A 19,850-nucleotide genomic window follows, 5' to 3' on the forward strand; every position below is an offset into this window, starting at 1 on the left:
TTTAACGTTCTCTCCAGGGAGGAAAACTCTTGCCTCGACACGATCCACAACGTTCCATTGATGCAAACGGGAACCTCCAGATCCCATCTCCGTCGTCAGACGACTCTGGAGTCTACATCTGCACTGCGACCAACGTAGTGGGATTTGCCAGCAGAGAAATGCAGCTGTTTGTTCACTGTAAGGAACATGGTGATGTTACTTATATGAGACTTATATACACACCCAGAGCTGTCAAACTATATAAATCCCTCAGTGAGGGACTGGCTGAGGGGGAGTGGTCTTGCAGGGTAGGGGGGGGGGGGTGTCTTGGGGGTGGGGGTTTGGGGTCGGGGGAGGAGGGCGGAAGGCAGAATAGTAGATTAAAGTTTCCAAACTCTGAAGCCCTAACCCAAACCCATCTCCAGTGCATCCACATCAGCTTTTAACAGAGGTGGGTTCAGGGGGGTGGGCGCACCTAACCTGCTCTCTCAGAGGGGTGTCAATCATTTAAATACGTAAATAAGGTTCAGTGCCTCAAATATTACTCTTCGCCTTTTAATGGCTGAGGGATGCTGCTTTCAGGACTTGGGGAGCCCATCAGCTTCAAGAGGCGATGAAAGGTCGGCTCCAGAGGCTGGTAAAGCACACTGGGCTAAATCGCTGGTTTTTAAAGCAGACCAAGGCAGGCCAGCAGCACGGTTCAATTCCCGTACCAGCCTACCCGAACAGGCGCCGGAATGTGGCGACTAGGGGCTTTTCACAGCAACTTCATTAAGCCTACTCGTGACAATACGCGATTTTCATTTCATCTGCCTTTCCAGCACTGCTTGTGGGTCAGGGGGGGTCTGCCGTTCGTCCCTCTGGTCCCACCCTCTCTCCCCCTCAAGCAGGCCTGCTGTGATTGGCCTCTCTATCTGTGATCCAACACCGCTTCCCCCCCCCCCTCTCCAAACTCACCATGTCCTCAACCCGCCAGCAATCACCCTCTGCCTCCCTCCGGCCGCTGCTCAAGGCCGTTCCCCTTATCTCTCCGACACTGATTCAGCTTGTGCACAAAACCCACAGATCAAAATGAATGGGATGAAAGGAAATCCTCATGGATTTAATATAACTGCGGAAAATGCCGCTATTAAGTGCTTGTCTTGATTTTGAACTTTTCTTCCCTCCGCAGCGAAACCAAAGATCTACGGAGTGAACCCAGACAATCTGGACGAGCCAATCAAAATCACTGCCACGGCTGGGATGGAGGTGACGCTACCCTGTGAGGTTCAGGGCTCCCCTCCTCCCATCATCAGGTGGAAGAAAGACGGCCGCATCGTGCCACTCATGTCGGCCAGGTAATCTATCTGTTCAGTCAGTGAAGAGTTCTCACTCACACAGCAGCAAGGTCCGCACTCAAAGTCAAAGAACAGCAGGTTTACTGGCATAACGATGCCTTCCATTACAATGTTTGTGTTGGTTGAGTTAGTAGGAGTCTTGCATCTGAGTCAATATGTCAGAGATTCAAGTCGCAATATGGATTTGAGTGTATAATCTAATCTAAATTTGCACTTTAGTGCGGTTAAAGGAGGGAGTGTTACTTCAGGATGTGGCCTTTTACACAACTCCTTAAACTGAGGCCCCATCTGCGAGCTGAAGTGGATAGAAAAGGTTCCGTGATACTATTCTAAGAACGGGGGTGTTCTCCTGGCCCCTTGGCCAACATTCAACCCTTAACCCGAGGGGCAAGGTTGAGAAGGTGGAGCCTTAATGAATAACCTCAGCCGGTACGGGAATTGAACCCACGCTGCTGGCCTCGCTCTGCATCACAAACTAGCTGTCAAGGCAAGTGAGCTAAACGGGTCGTAAACATTATCATCAAAACAGGTCACCTGACAATCGATTCATTTCCTGTTTGTGGGATCTGGTTGCCCCCAAATAGCCCATGTTCTTGCTGAAATAATAAGTGTCTGCGTTTCCTAAGTGAGTGAAGAACACTTTGCAAACTCCCGAGGGTGTGAAAGACACTCTTGCCTCACTCCCCAAATTTTCTCGTGCCCTCTTCTAATGACTATGGGTGTGATTTAATGGCCCTCATCGCGCCTGATTTGGTGACATAACAAGGCCGTTGAATCTTGCTAGGGGCCTCTCACGGGATTTGCGATGCTGGAGATGTCTCACGAGATTCAACCAAACATTGCGCAATCCAGATTAACATATTTAATGGCTCATTTAAATATACCTGTGCCTTATTCTCCTGGGGACCGAGGAACTAACGGCCTCACCTCAGAGACCTCACCATGGCGCCATTTAGCACTAGTCCAAGCTAACGGGGACAAAGCGTAATGGTACCGAGGGGGCCATGAGAGACCTCTGTTTGGTTGGGCTCTGTGAAGGGTGGTATTCTGGCACTCCCGTTGGCACCTAGGCAGCGCCAAGGTGCCCATATGCCGGGCTTCCTTGTGCCAAGGATTGGGCTGCAGGGTGCCTTGCCCTTAATTGGTGGGTATGGAGGGGCTCGAGGACCCCCAAGAGGTAAGTTGGGCGCAGTTGACGTCTGCATGTCGTGGTGACGGAGCTGAGGGGGGGGGAAAGATCGTGGACGCCCGATCCGCCAATGACTAAAGTGTGGCCTTGGTGTGGCATTCTTCACTGAAGCGAACAAAACAGCTTGCACAGTGGTTAGCACTGCTGCCTCACAGCGCCGAGGTCCCAGGTTCGATCCCGGCCCCGGGTCACTGCCCGTGCACATTCTCCCCGTGTCTGCGTGGATGTCACCCCCCACAACCCAAAGATGTGCAGCGTAGGTGGATTGGCCACCCTAAATTACCCCTGAATTTGGAAAAAAAATAATTGGGTAGCCTAAAATTTATTTTTAAACAACCCTGCGAACTCCCGTTAAATAGCGGTGTCGTTCTCGCTGAGGAACATCCCGCTGTACGTGCCCGAAACACGATTCTGGTTTTGTCCCGTTAAATCGTGCTCTAAATGATATTCTGCAGCTGCAGTAATTTACTGAGTATTGAAAGGTTGAGTGCTGTCCGCTGGTAAAGTTAAAATATATGTAGCCAACTAATCAATGTTCCCCATCAGAATGTGATACAGAAGCTAACTTATTCAATGCTTGGGATAAACATAAACATGAAATGTATGATTGAGAGCTTTACCTCAGGGTATCAGAGACAGGCCCTGGAAAAAGGCCTTGCCATGAAAATACAGAAACAATCTGACAGACTACACCAGCAATACTGTCTCTGAAGGATAGGTTGCCTGCCTGGTGCCAGGGTTTAAGACATGTGCTCAGGGCTGGAGAGGAACTTGCAGTGGGAGGGGACCAACGACATGCGTAGGACTAAGGACGAGGTCCTCCCGAGGGAGTACGAGTGGCTACGGACTAAATTAAAAAGCAGAACCACAAAGTTAATAATCCCTGGATTACTTCATGAGCCACAAGCAAATTGACACAGGGTAAATGAGATTAGAGATTTGGAAGCATGTCTCAGAGATTGGGGTGGGAGAAATGGGTGTTGATTCATGGGGCATTGGTACCAATACAGGGGAAAGAGGAAGCTGTACCATTGGGATGACCTTTAACTGAATCCTGCTGGGACCAGTGACCTGGCGAATTGTATAACTAGAGCTGTAGAGATGAAATATGAGTGTGGGAGTAGACAGCGAACAAGCGAGCATGCGTGTGTGTGACACACTGACTCTCAGTAACAAGATCATAAAGAATAGGAGCAGGTGTGGGCCACTCTGCCCATCAAATCTGCTCCGTCCTTCGGTAAGATCATTAGAACATAGAACATTACAGTGCAGTACAGGCCCTTCGGCCCTCGATGTTGAGCCATCCTGTGAAACCCCTCTAAAGTCCCTCTACACTATTGTGTTTGATCTCATTGCGGACTTAATTCCCTTTTCCTGTCCATTGCCTTGTGTGAACCTTCCTTACTTTGAGCTCAAAATTCTGACTAACATTAGGCGGGATTTAGCTAAAACAAAAAGAGCCCATTCTGGGCAGGATCCAGATCGCTACATCTCGGCGTAATGTCCATCGGGGCAGACCTCTTCCGGAGTCACCCGGCTGGTCCCGCCCCAATTCCAGCGGGACGTGGCCGGAAAACCGTGCCTATTGTGTCGTAGTCTGAAGTGGACTTGCTGTTTATTTGAAAGTAATGAGAAATGAGCTGCACTCTGGCTCACTATGAAACGCACACAGCACCCACAGGATTAGACAAAGTTGGCCAAAGGGAAGAAATGGATCAAGTGCCCTTTTCAGCAACATTTGAGGTGATCAACTGTAAAACAGTAATCTGTGCAACCAGAAAAAATGGCGATTGAGCTCATACAGTTGGAGTTATGTGGAGAAATTCTGCAATGACTCGGAGAACATTTCAAGAGCACAATATTTTTGGAGTTTCATGCACTCTTGGGACTCCTCGCTCAGTGATGTAGACGATATCAGCGAAGACTGTTGAATGTTACAGCGCAGGTGACTAAAGCCTGAGTGGTTGCAACCATTAAAACACTGAAATTGAATGATTGTCATTGTGCTTCAAAGTTACAAGAGTTGATTTCCCCGACCGGATTCTCCTCGTAGGAGGTAGGTTGCTCTGCCTTCAGAAGCCAAGGCCCTCAGCTCTGGGATTGGCTCCGTAAACCCTTCAGCCCCTTTACTTTCCACCTCCTTCAAAACTCTTCTTGAAACGTACCTGCTGGATAAAGCTTTTGGTCACACTTCTCAATGTCTCCTTTAGTAATAATCTTTATTAGCATCACAAGTAGGCTAACATGAACACTTCAATGAAGTTCCTTGTGTGCCTGAGAATGCCGCTGTAGGGAGCTTTACAACATTGAAGGCACGATACAAATGAAGGCTGATGCTATCACGAGATGGCACAGGATTCTCCCGATGCTGACCTGACTTAGGTATCGATCTAAGTGACGACTGGAGACCAGGCATTTTCCCCAAATCCGGAGTAAAGGGGTCCAGCTGGGTCTGTTCTTTTTTTAAATATAAATTTAGAGTACCCAATTATTTTTTCCAATTAAGGGGCAATTTAGCGTGGCCAATCCACCTATCCTGCACATCTTTTGGGTTGTGGGGGCGAAACCCACGCAGACACGGGGAGAATGTGCAAACTCCACACGGACAGTGACCCAGGGCCGGGATTCGAACCCGGGTCCTCAGCGCCGTAGGCAGCAATGCTAACCACTGTGCCACCGTGCTGCCCTTAGCTGGGTGTGTTCTTGGGCACCACTACACCAGGAGTGTTGTCAGAGGGGGCATGGGCAAGTTGCCTTGGAGGTATCTAAAGGGAGGGAAATCGAAAATCGGAAGGGAAGAAAATAATGAAAGCAAAATAACATCTGTTGATTTAAAATGTCTTGTTCCAGTTCATTTGTCATTAAGCACAATGACCCGAACAAAGTCATGTTTGACTGTAATTAGAAAACATGATCTGTGGTTTTGTTAAAAGTGGGGAGAGGTTTCCGGGATTGGCAGAGTTGATGTGGCTATGATCTGGATTGTCTACAGTAGATTGTCAAGCCTGCTTGGATCCTGCTCTCTGATGTATAAGAATGGAAAAAAATCTGAGCTAAAGAGGAACAGATGTTTGGGCAGGGAATATGTAACTTGGAACGGATATACAACTTAAGCCTCGTGTGCTGCTTTACGTGACTTCAGGGGACAATAATGTGATGCTTCTGTGGACTGGATTTTTAAAAAATGGTTAACAACAATTATTTAATTGTTATTGCAGTGAGTGTTGTGTTTGTTACGGTGCAGGATCCTGTTCTGTGGGAAATAGGGCATCACACACCATCACTGAGTGAAAATTGCCCGTTCAATAACAAATTAGGTGACAGCTTTGGCATGTGGCTTTCGCAAATAAGGAACCATTTAGGGGAGGCTGTGGTGTAGTGGTATTGCCACTGGAGTAGTGACCCAGAGTAATGCTCTGGGGACCCAGGTTCAAATCCCACCATGGATATAAATCTAATGAAACAAAATGATTGTCTGAAAAACCCATGTTAGGGAAGGAAATCTGCCATCCTTACCTGGTCTGACCTACATGGGGCTCCCTCCAGATACACAGCAAGTGACTCTCAATGCCCTCTGAAATGGAGAGCATTTAGGGATAGGCAATACATACTGACCCAGCCTGAAAAGCGCTATTGATGAAGAACGGAGCATGGATCCAGATGATCAAACACTGCCCTGACATCTGAATTATCATGGGAGGAATGCAAGAGGTTGACTTTGAATGACTTTAGATTAACTAGTCAGACTCCCCATGTTGTTGGACACAAGAGAGTCGTGACAACGTGAGGTCTTCAAACCAGAGGATGGAAGATAATTGGACGTGCACTGAGGTGCATGAGGTTTAAGGGGTGTGAATGGGACAGCAGGAGATGCAATAGAGTGACACAGGAGGGGGAATGTAGAACGAGACAGATGGAGTGGGGAAAATTCAGTTAGAACGTGGCCCGAGGAGGGTGGAAAGATGGAGAACTTATATTTTCCAGGGAATTGCAAGAGCGAGGTTGGAGGTTCAAAGCAGTCACTGCACCCACCGCTGGACCTAGTGACTTAAGTCCTTTTTCGGTAGGGAGGGGAGCAGTGACCGGGAAGAGATGGGAGAGAACGGAGGTGGTTGGGTGGGGGGCTGCATTTAGGAAAGGAGATACCAGGGAAGTGAGAAGAAGGCAGTGAGAATTTGAGAAGTGAATGGGCGGAGAGGCTGGAGAACGGGAATGGAAACGGGGAAAAGAAGACATGCGGCAGGGAGAATGTCAGAAGGTGCAGAGGGGGGCAAAATGACAGGGGGTAAGAAGAAGGGGAAGCAGCCATTTAAGAAGCAGCTTTACCTTGTGCCTTTGGGTATGTTAGACCAGAAACTGAACTAGACCTTAAATACTGTGGCTGCAAAAGCAGATCAGATTCTGGGGATTGCACAGTGAGTAACTCATCTCTTGACTCCCCTAACCCGGTTCAACTTTTACAAGGTGCAAATTTAATATTTTTAATCATCTTTATTGTCACAAGTAGGCTTACGTTAAAATTGCAATGAAGTTACTGTGAAAATCCCCTAGTCACCACATTCCGGCGCCTGTTCGGGTACACAGAGGGAGAATTCAGAATGTCCAATTCACCTAACAGCACGTCTTTCGGGACTTGTGAGAGGAAACCGGAGCACCCGGAGGAAACCCATGCAGACACGGGGAGAATGTGCACATTCCGCAGGCAGTGACCCAAGCTGGGAGTCAAACCTGGAACCCTGGCACTGTGAAGCCATAGTGCTAACCACTATGCTACCATGCTGCCCATATGAAGAGTATGATGGAATACTTGCCACATGCCAGGATGTGTGCAGTTTCATCAAAATGCAAGGAACTCAACACCATCTAAGCTAAGCAGTCATCCAACACCATCCAAGCTAAGCAGTCATCCAACACCATCAAAGCTAAGCAGTCATCCAACACCATCCAAACTAAGCAGTCATCTAACACCATCCAAAATAATGAGTCCACTTGACTGGCACCCTATGCACCACTTTCAACATTCATTCCCTTCCCAATGATGCACAGTGGCAGCCGTGTGTATCACCTATAAAATGCACTGCAGGAACTCACCAAGGCTCCTTTGACAGCACCTTTGAAACTTGCCACCTCTAGATGGAGAAGGACAGCAGACATATGGGGACACCACCACTTGCAAGTTCCCCTCTGAGCCACTCACCATCCTGACTTGGAAAGTATCGTCGTTCCTTAACAGCCGTTGGGTCAAAATCCTGGACCTCCCTCCCTAACAGCACTGTGGGTGTACCTACACCACATGGGCTGCACCGGTTGGAGAGGCTGTTGACCACCACCTTCTCAAGGGCTGGTAGGGATGGTTGAAAAGTGCTGGCCTAGCCAAGAAGCACACATCCCATGAATACCCTTGGAAGATAAAGTGGGTGACTATTAACGCAACACAAGCTCAAGAACTCCTTGTGTTGTGAACCCTCATTTCTGACACTATGCTGTTTGAAGGTCTGGACCAGCCGATGACATTCACTCATCAGACAATTTGAGGCGGGTATGTCTGAAATGCAGCTCATGACGCAAACTCTCCTAACAGCTGCTACATAGATTTGACAGTAAAATTGGAGACAGAATAATGCTTCCAGAATTTCAGGCTTGGATGTGATTCTCCTCATTTGTTACTCTATAGGTTTATTGTTAGGTATCAGTCTTGGCGAGCTTGGATCCCACCCATTCCCCTCAACCATTCAGGTCCTGGCCTTCTGCATAGATTGCTTTTGTAACCCGCCAATTTCTGCATCTGTTAAGCATTTTTAGTAGGAAGCGCAGTGGAGGCAGATTGAAATTGCCAATCAATTCAGCAAAACAATGGAAAACATTACCAGAGTGACTGGAGCCCGGGCAAACACTTGATAGTGCAGAAGTGGATAGTGTATCTCTAACCAAAGTGGGATGATAAGGGTTTGAAGGCCCTTCAACGAAGGAGTGTTTTGCAAGGCAATTCAGTTCAACTGCCCCGAGTGTTTATACTCCAACCCCTTCAAACCCTCTCAGCATAACTTTCCCCTCCTCATGTCTTTACTTAGCTTCAATTGAAATGTATCCAAGCTGTTTCCCTCAAGTAACTGACACACTTCACATTTTAACCACTCTCTGGGCGAGGGGATTTCTCTTGTTTCCCTATTCAATTCATGAAAGTGGTTAGCACTGCTGCCTCACAGTGGCAGGGTTTGATTTCGGCCTTGGGTCACTGTCCTTGAGTTTGCACATTCTCCCCGCAGCTGCGTGGGTTTCCTCTGGGTTCTCCGATTTCCTCCCACACTCCAAAGATGTGCAGGTTATGTGGATTGGCCATGCTAAATTGCCCCTTAGTGTCCAGGGATGTACAGGTTGGATTCTAGGGATAGGCGGGGGAGTGCCCCCCCCCCCCCCATCTCCCCCCCCCCCCCCCCCCCCCCCCTCCCCCCCGGTAGCCCTTGACCACCCTTGTCTATCCAAATCTGTCTCACTCTGTGTTGAATAAACCAGTGACCCACAACTGGTTTCTGGGGAAGAGTGCCACTGACTAACGACCCTTTGAGAGAAAATAATCTCTCCTCATTTCCATCTTAAATGATAGACCTCTTATTCTCAAAGCCTGCCTCCTGGTTCTCGTCTCTCCACAGTTGAGATGTTCTATCCTACCCTGTCAAACCCCCTCAGCAACGTCTATGTTTCAATAAGATCATCTCTCGTCCTCCTATGGGGGGGGGGGGGCTGTGTGAGCCTGTCACTGTGTGGGGGGGGGGCCTCACGGTAGCAAGGGGCCTCACGGTAGCATGGTGGCTAGCATCAATGCTTCACAGCTCCAGGGTCCCAGGTTCGATTCCCGGCTGGGTCACTGTCTGTGTGGAGTCTGCACATCCTCCCCGTGTGTGCGTGGGTTTCCTCCGGGTGCTCCGGTTTCCTCCCACAGTCCAAAGATGTGCGGGTTAGCTGGATTGGCCATGCTAAATTGCCCGTAGTGTAAGGTTAATGGGGGGATTGTTGGGTTACGGGTATGTGGGTTTAAGTGGGGTGATCATTGCTCGGCACAACATCGAGGGCCGAAGGGCCTGTTCTGTGCTGTACTGTTCTATCTATCTATCTAAACTCCATACAGGGCCAACCTGTTCAACCTTTCTTCATAGGATAAGTCCCTCATCCCGGGAATGAGTTGAGTGAACCTCCTCTGAACTGCTTCTAATGCAATTTTTTTTTTACAAATAAAAGACCAAACCTGTACACATGACTCCAGATGTGTTCTCACTCACGCCCCATACAGCTGCAGTCAAACTTCCCTGCGTTTATATTCCGTTCCCCTTGCAATTAATGCCAACATCTCATTGGCTGCTCTAATCACTTGCTCTACCTGTTTGTGATTCATGCACCAGGCCACCCAGATCCCTCTGCTCCACCGAGCTCTGCAATCTCTTTCCATTTAAAGCAAGCAAGTAAGCAAGTTCACTTTCTCCCACAATCTGCTAATTTTTCTGCCTACTCGCTTAACCTGCCTACATTCCTTTGCAGACCCTCTACCTCTTTCTTGACGACTTATTTTCTGACAAATTGTACATTGGGGGTCACGGTGCATTCTGATAGGGTGGAATGGGATTCGTATGGTTTTTAAGCCATTTTTTTCCCACAGTTCTCTGTGTTATACTAAGACAGGCAATCTTTCAGTTAACAAAGTGTTCATTCTTCAGGTGCGAGCCTGGACAGTTAGGTGTCAATTCCACAGATTAAAAAAAAAATGTATTACAAACATGTATCAAAACAGGTTACAGCGAACAAACACCCTGGGAAACATGCTTCCCTACAATCAACTATTCAGTCTGTACAGCTTTTTCCCCTTTTTCATCCCCCCTCCCCCACGATGAACAGCCCCTCAAACACGGTCACAAACACCCTCCACCTTTCCTCAAACCCTCCTGAAGAGACCCTTAACTCATACTTTATCTTCTCTAATCGCAGGAAGCCTTACACGTCACCCAACCATGCTGCTACCCCCGGTGGCGATGCCGACCGCCACTCCAGCAAAATTCGCCGCCATGCAATCTGAGAGGCGAAGGCCAAGACATCGGCCTTCCTCCTCTCCATGAGCGACTTCTCTGAAACCCCAAATATCGCCACAAAGGGTCCGGGTCCACTCCCTCCTCCACTATCCTGGCTAAGACCGCAAACACTCCCGCCCGGAATCTTCCCAATCTTTCGCAACCCCCAAAGCGTCTGATTCGCTGGTCCCCGCCAACACCTCTCACAGGCATCTGCTACCCCCTGAAAGAACCCACTCATTCTCGTCCAAGTCATATGCACCCTGTACACCACCTTAAACTGTATCAGGCTCATCCTTGCACATGAGGAGGTCCCGTTTACCCTACGCAGTGCCGCTTAATTCCACAGATGGTAGATCCTGGCTTGAGCGCTGAGATCCTCCATCCAGCAGCGTTTTGATGGCAGAGGGAGTTCACCCAACTGAAACAAAATGCCAGTGGGCACTAGAGGAGAGTGGAAACACAGCCTTGGTTGTTGGCTCAAAGCAAGGGAGTACCCAGCTGCATGTTTCTCGATGACGAGAGGCAGTGTGCCATTCGCTGGCGGCTGCGTTCTCTGGTCCTGGTGCTGATAATGTGAATTCCCGGCCGGAATTCTCCCACCTCGCCCCCCCCCACCGGCTGGGATTCTCGGAGTCCTGGTGCAGTGTATGGAGTTTTGACTGAGGGTAAAATTCATCATTCTCGCTGTTAATGGTGGCGGGTGAACGAGATCATTCCCATTGAAGCCACCCCACGCCGCCGGGAAGCCCGGAGGACAATTCCAGCCATTCTGTCAGAATCTGCCTCCTAACCTTCCGCCATCTCTCTGAACTGCGTTAATAAACTGTCGACCGGACTGACAGGTGAAAACCTGCATCTTTCCCTGCTTCCTCTCGCACTGCAATCAAACTTGTTCTTGGGAGGCAGAATTTATCGACTTGCTTACGTGACGTGGGAAGTTTAAAAATTTGATTTGTAGAGTAAGCCTCTCCTTTCTTCATGCACTTTTCTGGGGAGATCACTTTTGTTTCTGTTCTTGAACATCATTTACGTCGGCCAGCATTTATTGCCCATCCCTAATTGCCCTGGAGTAGGCGGTGACCAGCGGCCTTCTTGAGCCGCTGCAGGCCCTGTGGTGAAGGTAGACCCACAGCACTTTCTATTGTCGCAGCTTCATACAACTGAGTGGCTTCCTGCACGTTTCAGAGGGCAATTGGAAGTCAAGCACATCGCTGGAGTCACTTGTAGGCCAGACCGGGTAAGGACGGAAGATTTCCTTCCCTAAAGTTATTAGTGAACCGGATGGGATTTTGCAACCATCCAGTAGTTTCACCTTCAATGGGAAGAACATTTTGTTCCTGGTTTATTCATTGACTTGAATTTCCCCCAGCTGCTGTGGCGGGATATGGTTTCTTGTCTGAGGGAATTATAGTCCAGGTCCCTGGACTACTAGTCCAGTAATATTATCACTATGCTGTCCCCACCTTCTCAATTCAACCACATCATCGATCCTCAAATACGTATCTTTTGCGTGGGGGAAGCTGAATTAAAAACCCTAAAAAGTAGAAGATTTTTCCCTCCGACTAAAGGTATGCCAGATTCGAGTAATCTGGAATTAATGATCTGAGTCTGTTCAATTTTGGCCTCATTTTGATAGTTACAGTGAAGCTTTGTTATCTGCACAGTTTCAGAGCCCTGCCTAGCATTCACGGTAACTTCATTGCATGTTAATGCAAGCCTACTTGTGACAATAAATATTATTATTATTATTAAAGGGGGAAGCACGGTGGCACAGTGGGTTAGCCCTACTGCCTCACTGCACCGAGGTCCCAGGTTCGATCCCAGCTCTGGGTCACTGTCCGTGTGGAGTTTGCACATTCTCCCTGTGTTTGCGTGGGTTTCGCCCCCACAACCCAAAGATGTGCAGGGTAGGTGGGTTGGCCACGCTAAATTGCCCCTTAACTGGAAAAAATAAATTGGGTACTCTGAATTTATATGAAAAAAAATTATTATTATTAAAGGAACGTTACCCACAGAATGTGGGGGACATGTTCATCTGCAACTAACCCATGCTACACATGCTGTGAAAGTACTTGATGCCAGTACTACACGACGTCCACATGTCCATACAGATCCTGCTCTGCATGGGTTAGATCAAAACGTTCTTTGAGAAAAAGGACAAACTAATTTGTTTAAAGTGGATGAAACCACTTTAAACTTTAGGTCTCATTACAGTACAAGTGTACAAACGTTTAACATCACAAATAACTTTCAATTACCCCTTAAACAATACTATTCAATACAGTGAATACAATACCCTTAATTTCTATCTTTATTCCCACTTAAACAACAAGAAAATAAATCTCAGCTCCCAATCCACTTTAAATACCAATGGTTCTCAGGAATACTTGCTTTACAAAGATATTCTTTGAGGAAGGGAGATCTCTTGACACTGCTTTAAAGACAAGATCTGACCCCGGTCAGACTCATGCAGAAACTCTGGCTGTACGTCGTCAGAAGCTGTTTCTCAGCTTGTTTCAGCTCTTACCCTCTCCCCCTGTTCTCTAAACACTGTTAATCTCTTTTAAATTAACTGTAGAGAGCAATCTGCCCGACCTGTGATCGCAGTTACATCCAGAACTGCACTGACCTGCTTTTCCTACACCCAGTAACAACATCACCGTACCAAGCTGAAATCTAATTAACTCTACAGGGAATCTCCTTAATCAAAACAAAATTCCATTAGCCCAAGATTTACATGGTGGTTTAATTGCACCCCAGCTCCCAACCTTTCAGACCAAGATTTTTAAAAAACATGACTTCAGCAGTCAAACACTAACTCAGGGTTTTAACCCTTTCTGCACCAAGTACCTGGAATACATTGCATCTGAAATTCATAAATTTGTCACAGTTGTCCTGGCAGATATCTAATTTATTATTTAACACTCCTGCTAAAATAGTGGAGAAGCATTTCAGATTCATTAAACCAACACACTTGTGACAGCTTTAGCTCTGTGATGGTAGCAGCTCTGCCTCAGAACCATATGCAGCTTTATGCACATAACCTAGGCTGCCATGGCAATGCAAGTTTGAGGGAGAGCTGGGCTGTCGTGATGCTGTTTTTTTTTGCATGAGATGCCTTCCGCGAGAACATTGTGTGGCATTTTTAAAGAAGATCAGGGAGTTCTCCCCGTAGCAAGGTTAACATTTACACATCAAACAGAAACAGAATATTTGGTACAGTGGTTAACGCTGATGCCTCACGGCGCCGAGGTCCAGGTTCGATCCCGGCCCTGGGTCACTGACCGTGTGGAGTTTGCACATTCTCTCCCTGCCTGCGTGGGCCTCACCCCCACAACCCAGCGTGGGTGGATCGGCCACGCTAAATTGCACCTTAATTGGAAAAATAAATCATCAGACACTCTAAATTTATATTAAAACAAAAGAAACAGAGTATTAGGTGGTTTATCTCATTGTTGAGAGACCTACAATTATGCAAATTGGCTGTATCTGTTGAAGAAAGAAAAAAAATGATTTATATCGCAGCCAATCGCACGCACTGAGCTTTCACGAACAGTGTGATAATGACAAGTTTAATCTGCTTTAGTGAAGGAATAATATTGACCAGGACACTGGAGATAATTCCTCCGTTCTTTGAATAGTGACAGGGGTTTTGTACACCCATCTGATAGGGCAGAGGGGTTCTCTTTTTTACATTTCACCTGAAAAATGACTCACTCAACAATTAGACTTGTTATTTAACTCAAAGGAAAAAATAACAGTGATCGGTAAATGATTCTGTCCCCCATCATGCACTAGTTACGATTCGATTGCTAATGATCCAAGCTAGAAAGCTGCTTAACGTTACGGATGTCTTGAGACACATTTATACAAATGTCTTTTAGATTGTGTATTTGTTGTGGGACACAGTGGGCCAGGCATTCCTCTGGGCACAATTTACATCATTAAGTCTGCATCCCATTGCAAAGGATTGATTTACTGTTTGAATACCCTCAGCGGTCAGGGGAAATTATGCCAAGCTGTGGGTTGAGTGCTCATTAACACAGCCCTATTGTAAACATACCCCAATGACCTGCCCAATCAGTCCCATTGAAAGCACAGCCCAAAATTAACATCAGAAAGAGATCTGAGTGGCATTCAACATGCTGTCAATATTTACAGCAATGCTAAATGTGACGACCCTCCTCTATCCAGGCTACTGTTGCCCTTTTTTGCCCTGTAACGTTGCTCTGTACTGTACTTGAATCTTGCTGTGAAGAACAACTTCAAGAAAAAGCTCAGAACTCCTGTGTGTCAATATTTATGAAGGTTGCCTGCCGTACTCAGAGTTGGAGGACTGTCAAGAATGAGATTTATGATTACAAGCAAACAAAGTTTGCTGACGATTAAGACTGTCTAAGTTGTGTTCGGACCCCGAGATGAGCTTCCATCTCCTATTTGTACAATCATTTAATCTGACTATTCCCACCTCTGTAACATTGCCTGACTTCACCCCGGCCTTAGTTCAGCTGCGGCCTCATCTCTTATTTGTGTCTTTTTCCACCTGTAAACTTTACTATTCCAACTCCATTTGGCTGGTCCCCAAACTTTCACCCTCGGCATACTTGAGGTCAACCAAAACTCATGACTTAACTCGAGCCAAATCCACGGGATGGATTCTTCCGGCCCGCCCACCGCCAGATCGCCACGGGCGGGACGCGGGCCACGGAAAGGTCCGCTGACCTCGGGCGGGAATTTATGGTCACAAGGCGGGCGCCCCACGTGCTCTCCTGTTGTCGTCCCTGTGCTCATTGACGTACATTCGCTCCTGGTCAGGCAACGTCTTCATCCCTGTTCTCATATCCCTCCATAGCTTTGTCCCTCCCTATCTCTGCAACATCCCCCAGCCCCACGAGCCTCTGAGAAATCTGCGCTCCTTATATCGGCTCTCGTGCATCCCCAGGCATTCCCTTGTCTGGGTCCCAGGCTCTGGAATTCCCTCTTTAAATCTCTCTACTTTGCTTTCTTCCTTTACTAAAAACCTGCCTCTGATTAAGCTTTTGATCAGTAGACGCAGTATCTCTGTTTTTGTGGCTCAGTCTCATATTTAGTTCTATAACACTCCTGTGTCACGTCTCGGGATGTTTTATTAGGTTAAATGCGCCATATAAATATACGTTGTTGTTGTATTTGTCCCCCCCCCCCCCCCCATTCTGATTAACTTTGATGAGTGAGCCTTGATTGAACAACACTGCCATGCAAGCAGAACTATCAATGCTGGTATCTTTACCAGTGAGCATATTTGGAAATAATTTTTATTATTATTTTGCGGGATATGGGTGTCGCTGGCTAGGCCACGATAGATTTCCTAACCCTAATTATCCTTCAGAAGGTGGCGGTGAGCTGTCTTCTGGAGCCGCTGCCCTCTTAGTGGTGTAGGTACACCCACGGTGCTGTTAGGGAGGTTTGGAATGTGTGTTGACGCTCCATTTGAAATTCTCCTTGCAGGGAACATGACAGCCTTAAGGACGCCAAACGTATCCTGACTTGTCCAGACCAGATATCAGAAAGACACAGAGCGCCTTGTCTGTAGCTGGAATTGACTTGGGCCGATAGACAAATGGTTTTTAGTGAGATCCTGGGATTTCTAGCAGGTTCCTGGTGTGCTGCCCCTGGGGAGGAAAGAGGGTTGATGTTCTCACTGGCTGCGTTGCATTTCCTCTGTGCAACAGATGCAGAAATACTTGTTGCTTTCACCTTCTAGTTGGTTGGATCATTGTGAGGGAGACAATTTCTGTTGTGATCTCAGCTGTCTGCAATCCAGCCTTTAAAACTGATCACTCTAATTTTTCTTTCTTTCCACTGCCAGTTTGGGTTTAGAGTTCAGCTTTGCATGCGCAGCTTTTGCAAATGAAAAATCAAACCCCGTTCTGGTTGAATTATCGGACTTTGGCATTTCTAAACCTTGACGCTGAAAAGCTGTTCCTGCTGAATTCCCGAAGTTTGCAAAAGGCTCAAATGGAAAATCGACCCGATCAGCATTTGGAATATTAGTGAATGAGATGACGAGTGATTCGGTTTGCCTGACTGCCAAGAGTTGGCTATTGGCTTTGTCACGAGTATTGCCATAAATCTCCTTAATTTCTTCTCCAAATATTTATTTGCTTCCCTTTCTAAAGCTGCCATAGACTTTGCTTTCGCCACTATTTATGGTGTGAAAGCTATCAGCACTGATGGTTTCTGCTCACATGCTAGTGATGTCCTTTACACTTCTGTTGTTCAAACCTTTCTCCTGGGACCTACTTTTGCCAAACGGCCGACTTCCGGGACCCATGCAGGCCGACCTTCACCACACATGCCGTGTTCAGTTACCTTTAATGTGAAAGGGGAGCCTGCTTGGTCCTCGTGATCTCACTCCAACCAGGTTTACAGAAGGTTTACATCAGGTGAAGGGTTCAGCCGGTTCCTTTGTGCCTTCTTCATCTTTGTGGAAATTGAAAATCCAACCTCGTATATGTCGGTGGTCGTGAAGGGCAATAGCAACAAAATGCTTGTTTTACTCAGCACTGGATAACTCTGGGAGATGCTACTTCAGAATTCTGACTGCCTCATGGGCTTTTGCCGTGTTTTTAATGTGGTATCACAGGTCAGGTACAGCAGCGTGGACTTTTAATTTGGAGTCAGCTCTAAGTTAATAACTGACTCTGGGGTCTCAACCTCAAAAGGAATTTTTCACCCAACACTTCTGTTTCAAAATCTGAATCTTATGCTCTCATTTGCCAATACTTCCCTGCATATAACACACATGGGCTTTGCATCCTTATTTATATTGGCACAATTGATCAAATCACAGCCCAAGAAATCATCTTTATTCTGCTTTATTCCCGAGTTAATTTTCTTCTTTATAGGCTGTTAACCAGAGGCCCTGGTGCTCTGTACAGAGCTAGCTAGCCCTGCTCTGTCCCGCCCTGGACTCTCCTACGCAGCTCTCTCCAACAGATTCTGTTGTGAGTTCTTGTCCAGTAGGTACACTGCCTATCTGTATCTCTGGCCCTCTCTGACTTGTAAGAAAATGATTCATCTACACAGTCCTCATACCTTGCTTGCCAGCAGCGAGAAACTGGAAAAAGCTCACCCCGTGATTTGCCGCCAAACAGGGTGCTTGACGTGAAGTGTATGTGCAGGGCACGTGGCCTGCTCACTGCTGCCACTTGTGGCCGGAGGACTGCACACAGCCTCATTTGTCTTCATTTAAAATGTGGCAGCGGCCTCCATTCTCAATTTAAAAGCAGGTAGCGGCCATTGGGCGCTCCTCCTGCGCATACACTTGACGTCAAGCACCGTGTGAATGGCACCCAACCGCGAATTGTGACCCGCACTTTGAAAATCACTGCTCTGCACCATAGCACAGAAACAGGCTATTCGGCCCAACTGGTCAATGCTGGTGTTTGTTCTGCTCAGAACCCTCCGCACCCCACCCTTTTTCATCTAACTCTGTTGACATTATCCTTCTACCCCTTTCCCGCTCTACCTGAAATATATTTATACTATTCACCTCAGATACTCCTTGGGCTGGTGAGTTCCACGTTCCAACCGCTCTCCCTCGGTAAAGAGGTTTGTCCTATTGCCTTTATTAGCGACATCTTATATTTGCGGCGTCTAGTTTTTAGTCTGCGCACAGTGGCAACATCTTTCTCTACCTTTGCCCGATCAAGCCCCATCATTATTTTAAAGACCTCCATCAGGTCAATTGGTCAGTCGACCCACCTCTCAGGAAAGAGGATCTATTTCAAAGGTCAGCGGTCAGCAATGCCACTTGAGGGGTGTCGGGGTATAATCCCCAAACTTCCTCTCCGCAGCCTTATCTTCAGTTTTTGCCAATTTGGTTCCTGACACACTGATGCAGCACAAGTATCTTTTTCTTATTCCCGTCGTGACCATTCCTCATAATTTTGATCACCTCTCAAAGATCTTCTCTTCCCCCTCCCCTTCTTCCAATGGTCAGGGGTCGGAACCTTGAGCCTTTCCTCCTGACAAAGATCTCAGCCTTGCTCTCGCTTTCTGCCCAGCAGCAAGAAGCCAGGTCACAACCCAGGTACAGAATCCCGGGTGGACGCACTTCAGTCAGGGCACTGCCTGTGATTCCTGCGCTCACACAATCCCAGCAAGTTCAAATCAGGGTGCAATCCTCCTTCGCGTCGGATTTGATTTGAGGCTGATATTTTGGGATTAAATGAAGATATCACAGCTGGTCCCATCTGTCCAAGACAGGCAGTGAGAATGTGGTGGTTTAAATCGGATCAGACACACTTCCTTTGCAATTACTGTCGGCATTTTTATGTTTGTTATTCTGTTTCTTCAGAACGATGAGAATCTTTTTCAATAACGTCACTGTTTGATTTTCGCTTATTACATACTAGACTGTATAAGAATTATGAAGGCATTTTTATATGATTCATGTCCTCCTATTTATTAGAACAGTGATAAAACACAAATCAACATACTACCTGTGTCTCCCACGCAGGTCAACATACAGCCTGACATGTCACACACAGGACAACATACAGCCTGACATGTCACACACAGGACAACATACAGCCCTGACATGTCACACACAGGACAACATACAGCCTGACATGTCTCACACAGGGCAACATACAGCCTGGCATGTCACACACACAGAACAACATACAGCCTGACATGTCACACACAGGACAACATACAGCCTGACATGTCTCACACAGGGCAACAATCAGCCTGACATGTCTCACACACAGGACAACATACAGCCTGACATGTCACACACAGGACAACATACAGCCTGACATGTCACACAGGGCAACAATCAGCCTGACATGTCTCACACAGGACAACATACAGCCTGACATGTCTCACACACAGGTCAACACACTTTGTGTGTGATGCACACTGGGAGCCTAAGGAGAGAGGGAAGGAGGTGGGGAAGCATGAGGAGAGAAGGAAGGAGGTGGGGGAGCATGAGGAGAGAAGGAAGGAGGTGGCGGAGCATGGGGAGAGAGGGAAGGAGGTGGGGGAGAGAGGGAAGGAGGTAGGTGAGCATGGGGAGAGAGGGAAGGAGGAGGGGGAGAGAGGGAAGGACGTGGGGGAGCATGGGGAGAGAGGGAAGGAGGAGGGGGAGCATGGGGAGAGAGGGAAGGAGGTGGGGGAGAGAAAGGAGGTGGGGGAGCATGGGGAGAGAGGGAAGGAGGTGGGGGAGCATGTGGAGAGAGGGAAGGAGGAGGGAGAGCATGGGGAGAGAGGGAAGGAGGAGGGGGAGAGAGGGAAGGA

At 47.5% G+C, this 19,850-nt stretch overlaps 1 protein-coding gene across 1 annotated transcript in view; it reads left to right on the top strand.

The window, feature by feature from the left end:
* LOC119955579 (hemicentin-1-like) overlaps window positions 1–19,850 on the top strand; it is a 291,695-nt gene that overhangs the window by 25,464 nt on the left and 246,381 nt on the right. Inside the window, 2 exon segments of the mRNA XM_038781912.1 lie at window positions 18–177; window positions 1,151–1,316. Of these exon segments, the coding sequence (XP_038637840.1) occupies window positions 18–177; window positions 1,151–1,316 (326 nt within the window).

This window comes from Scyliorhinus canicula, chromosome 21 (assembly GCF_902713615.1).
Source record: "Scyliorhinus canicula chromosome 21, sScyCan1.1, whole genome shotgun sequence".
NCBI lineage: Eukaryota > Metazoa > Chordata > Chondrichthyes > Carcharhiniformes > Scyliorhinidae > Scyliorhinus > Scyliorhinus canicula.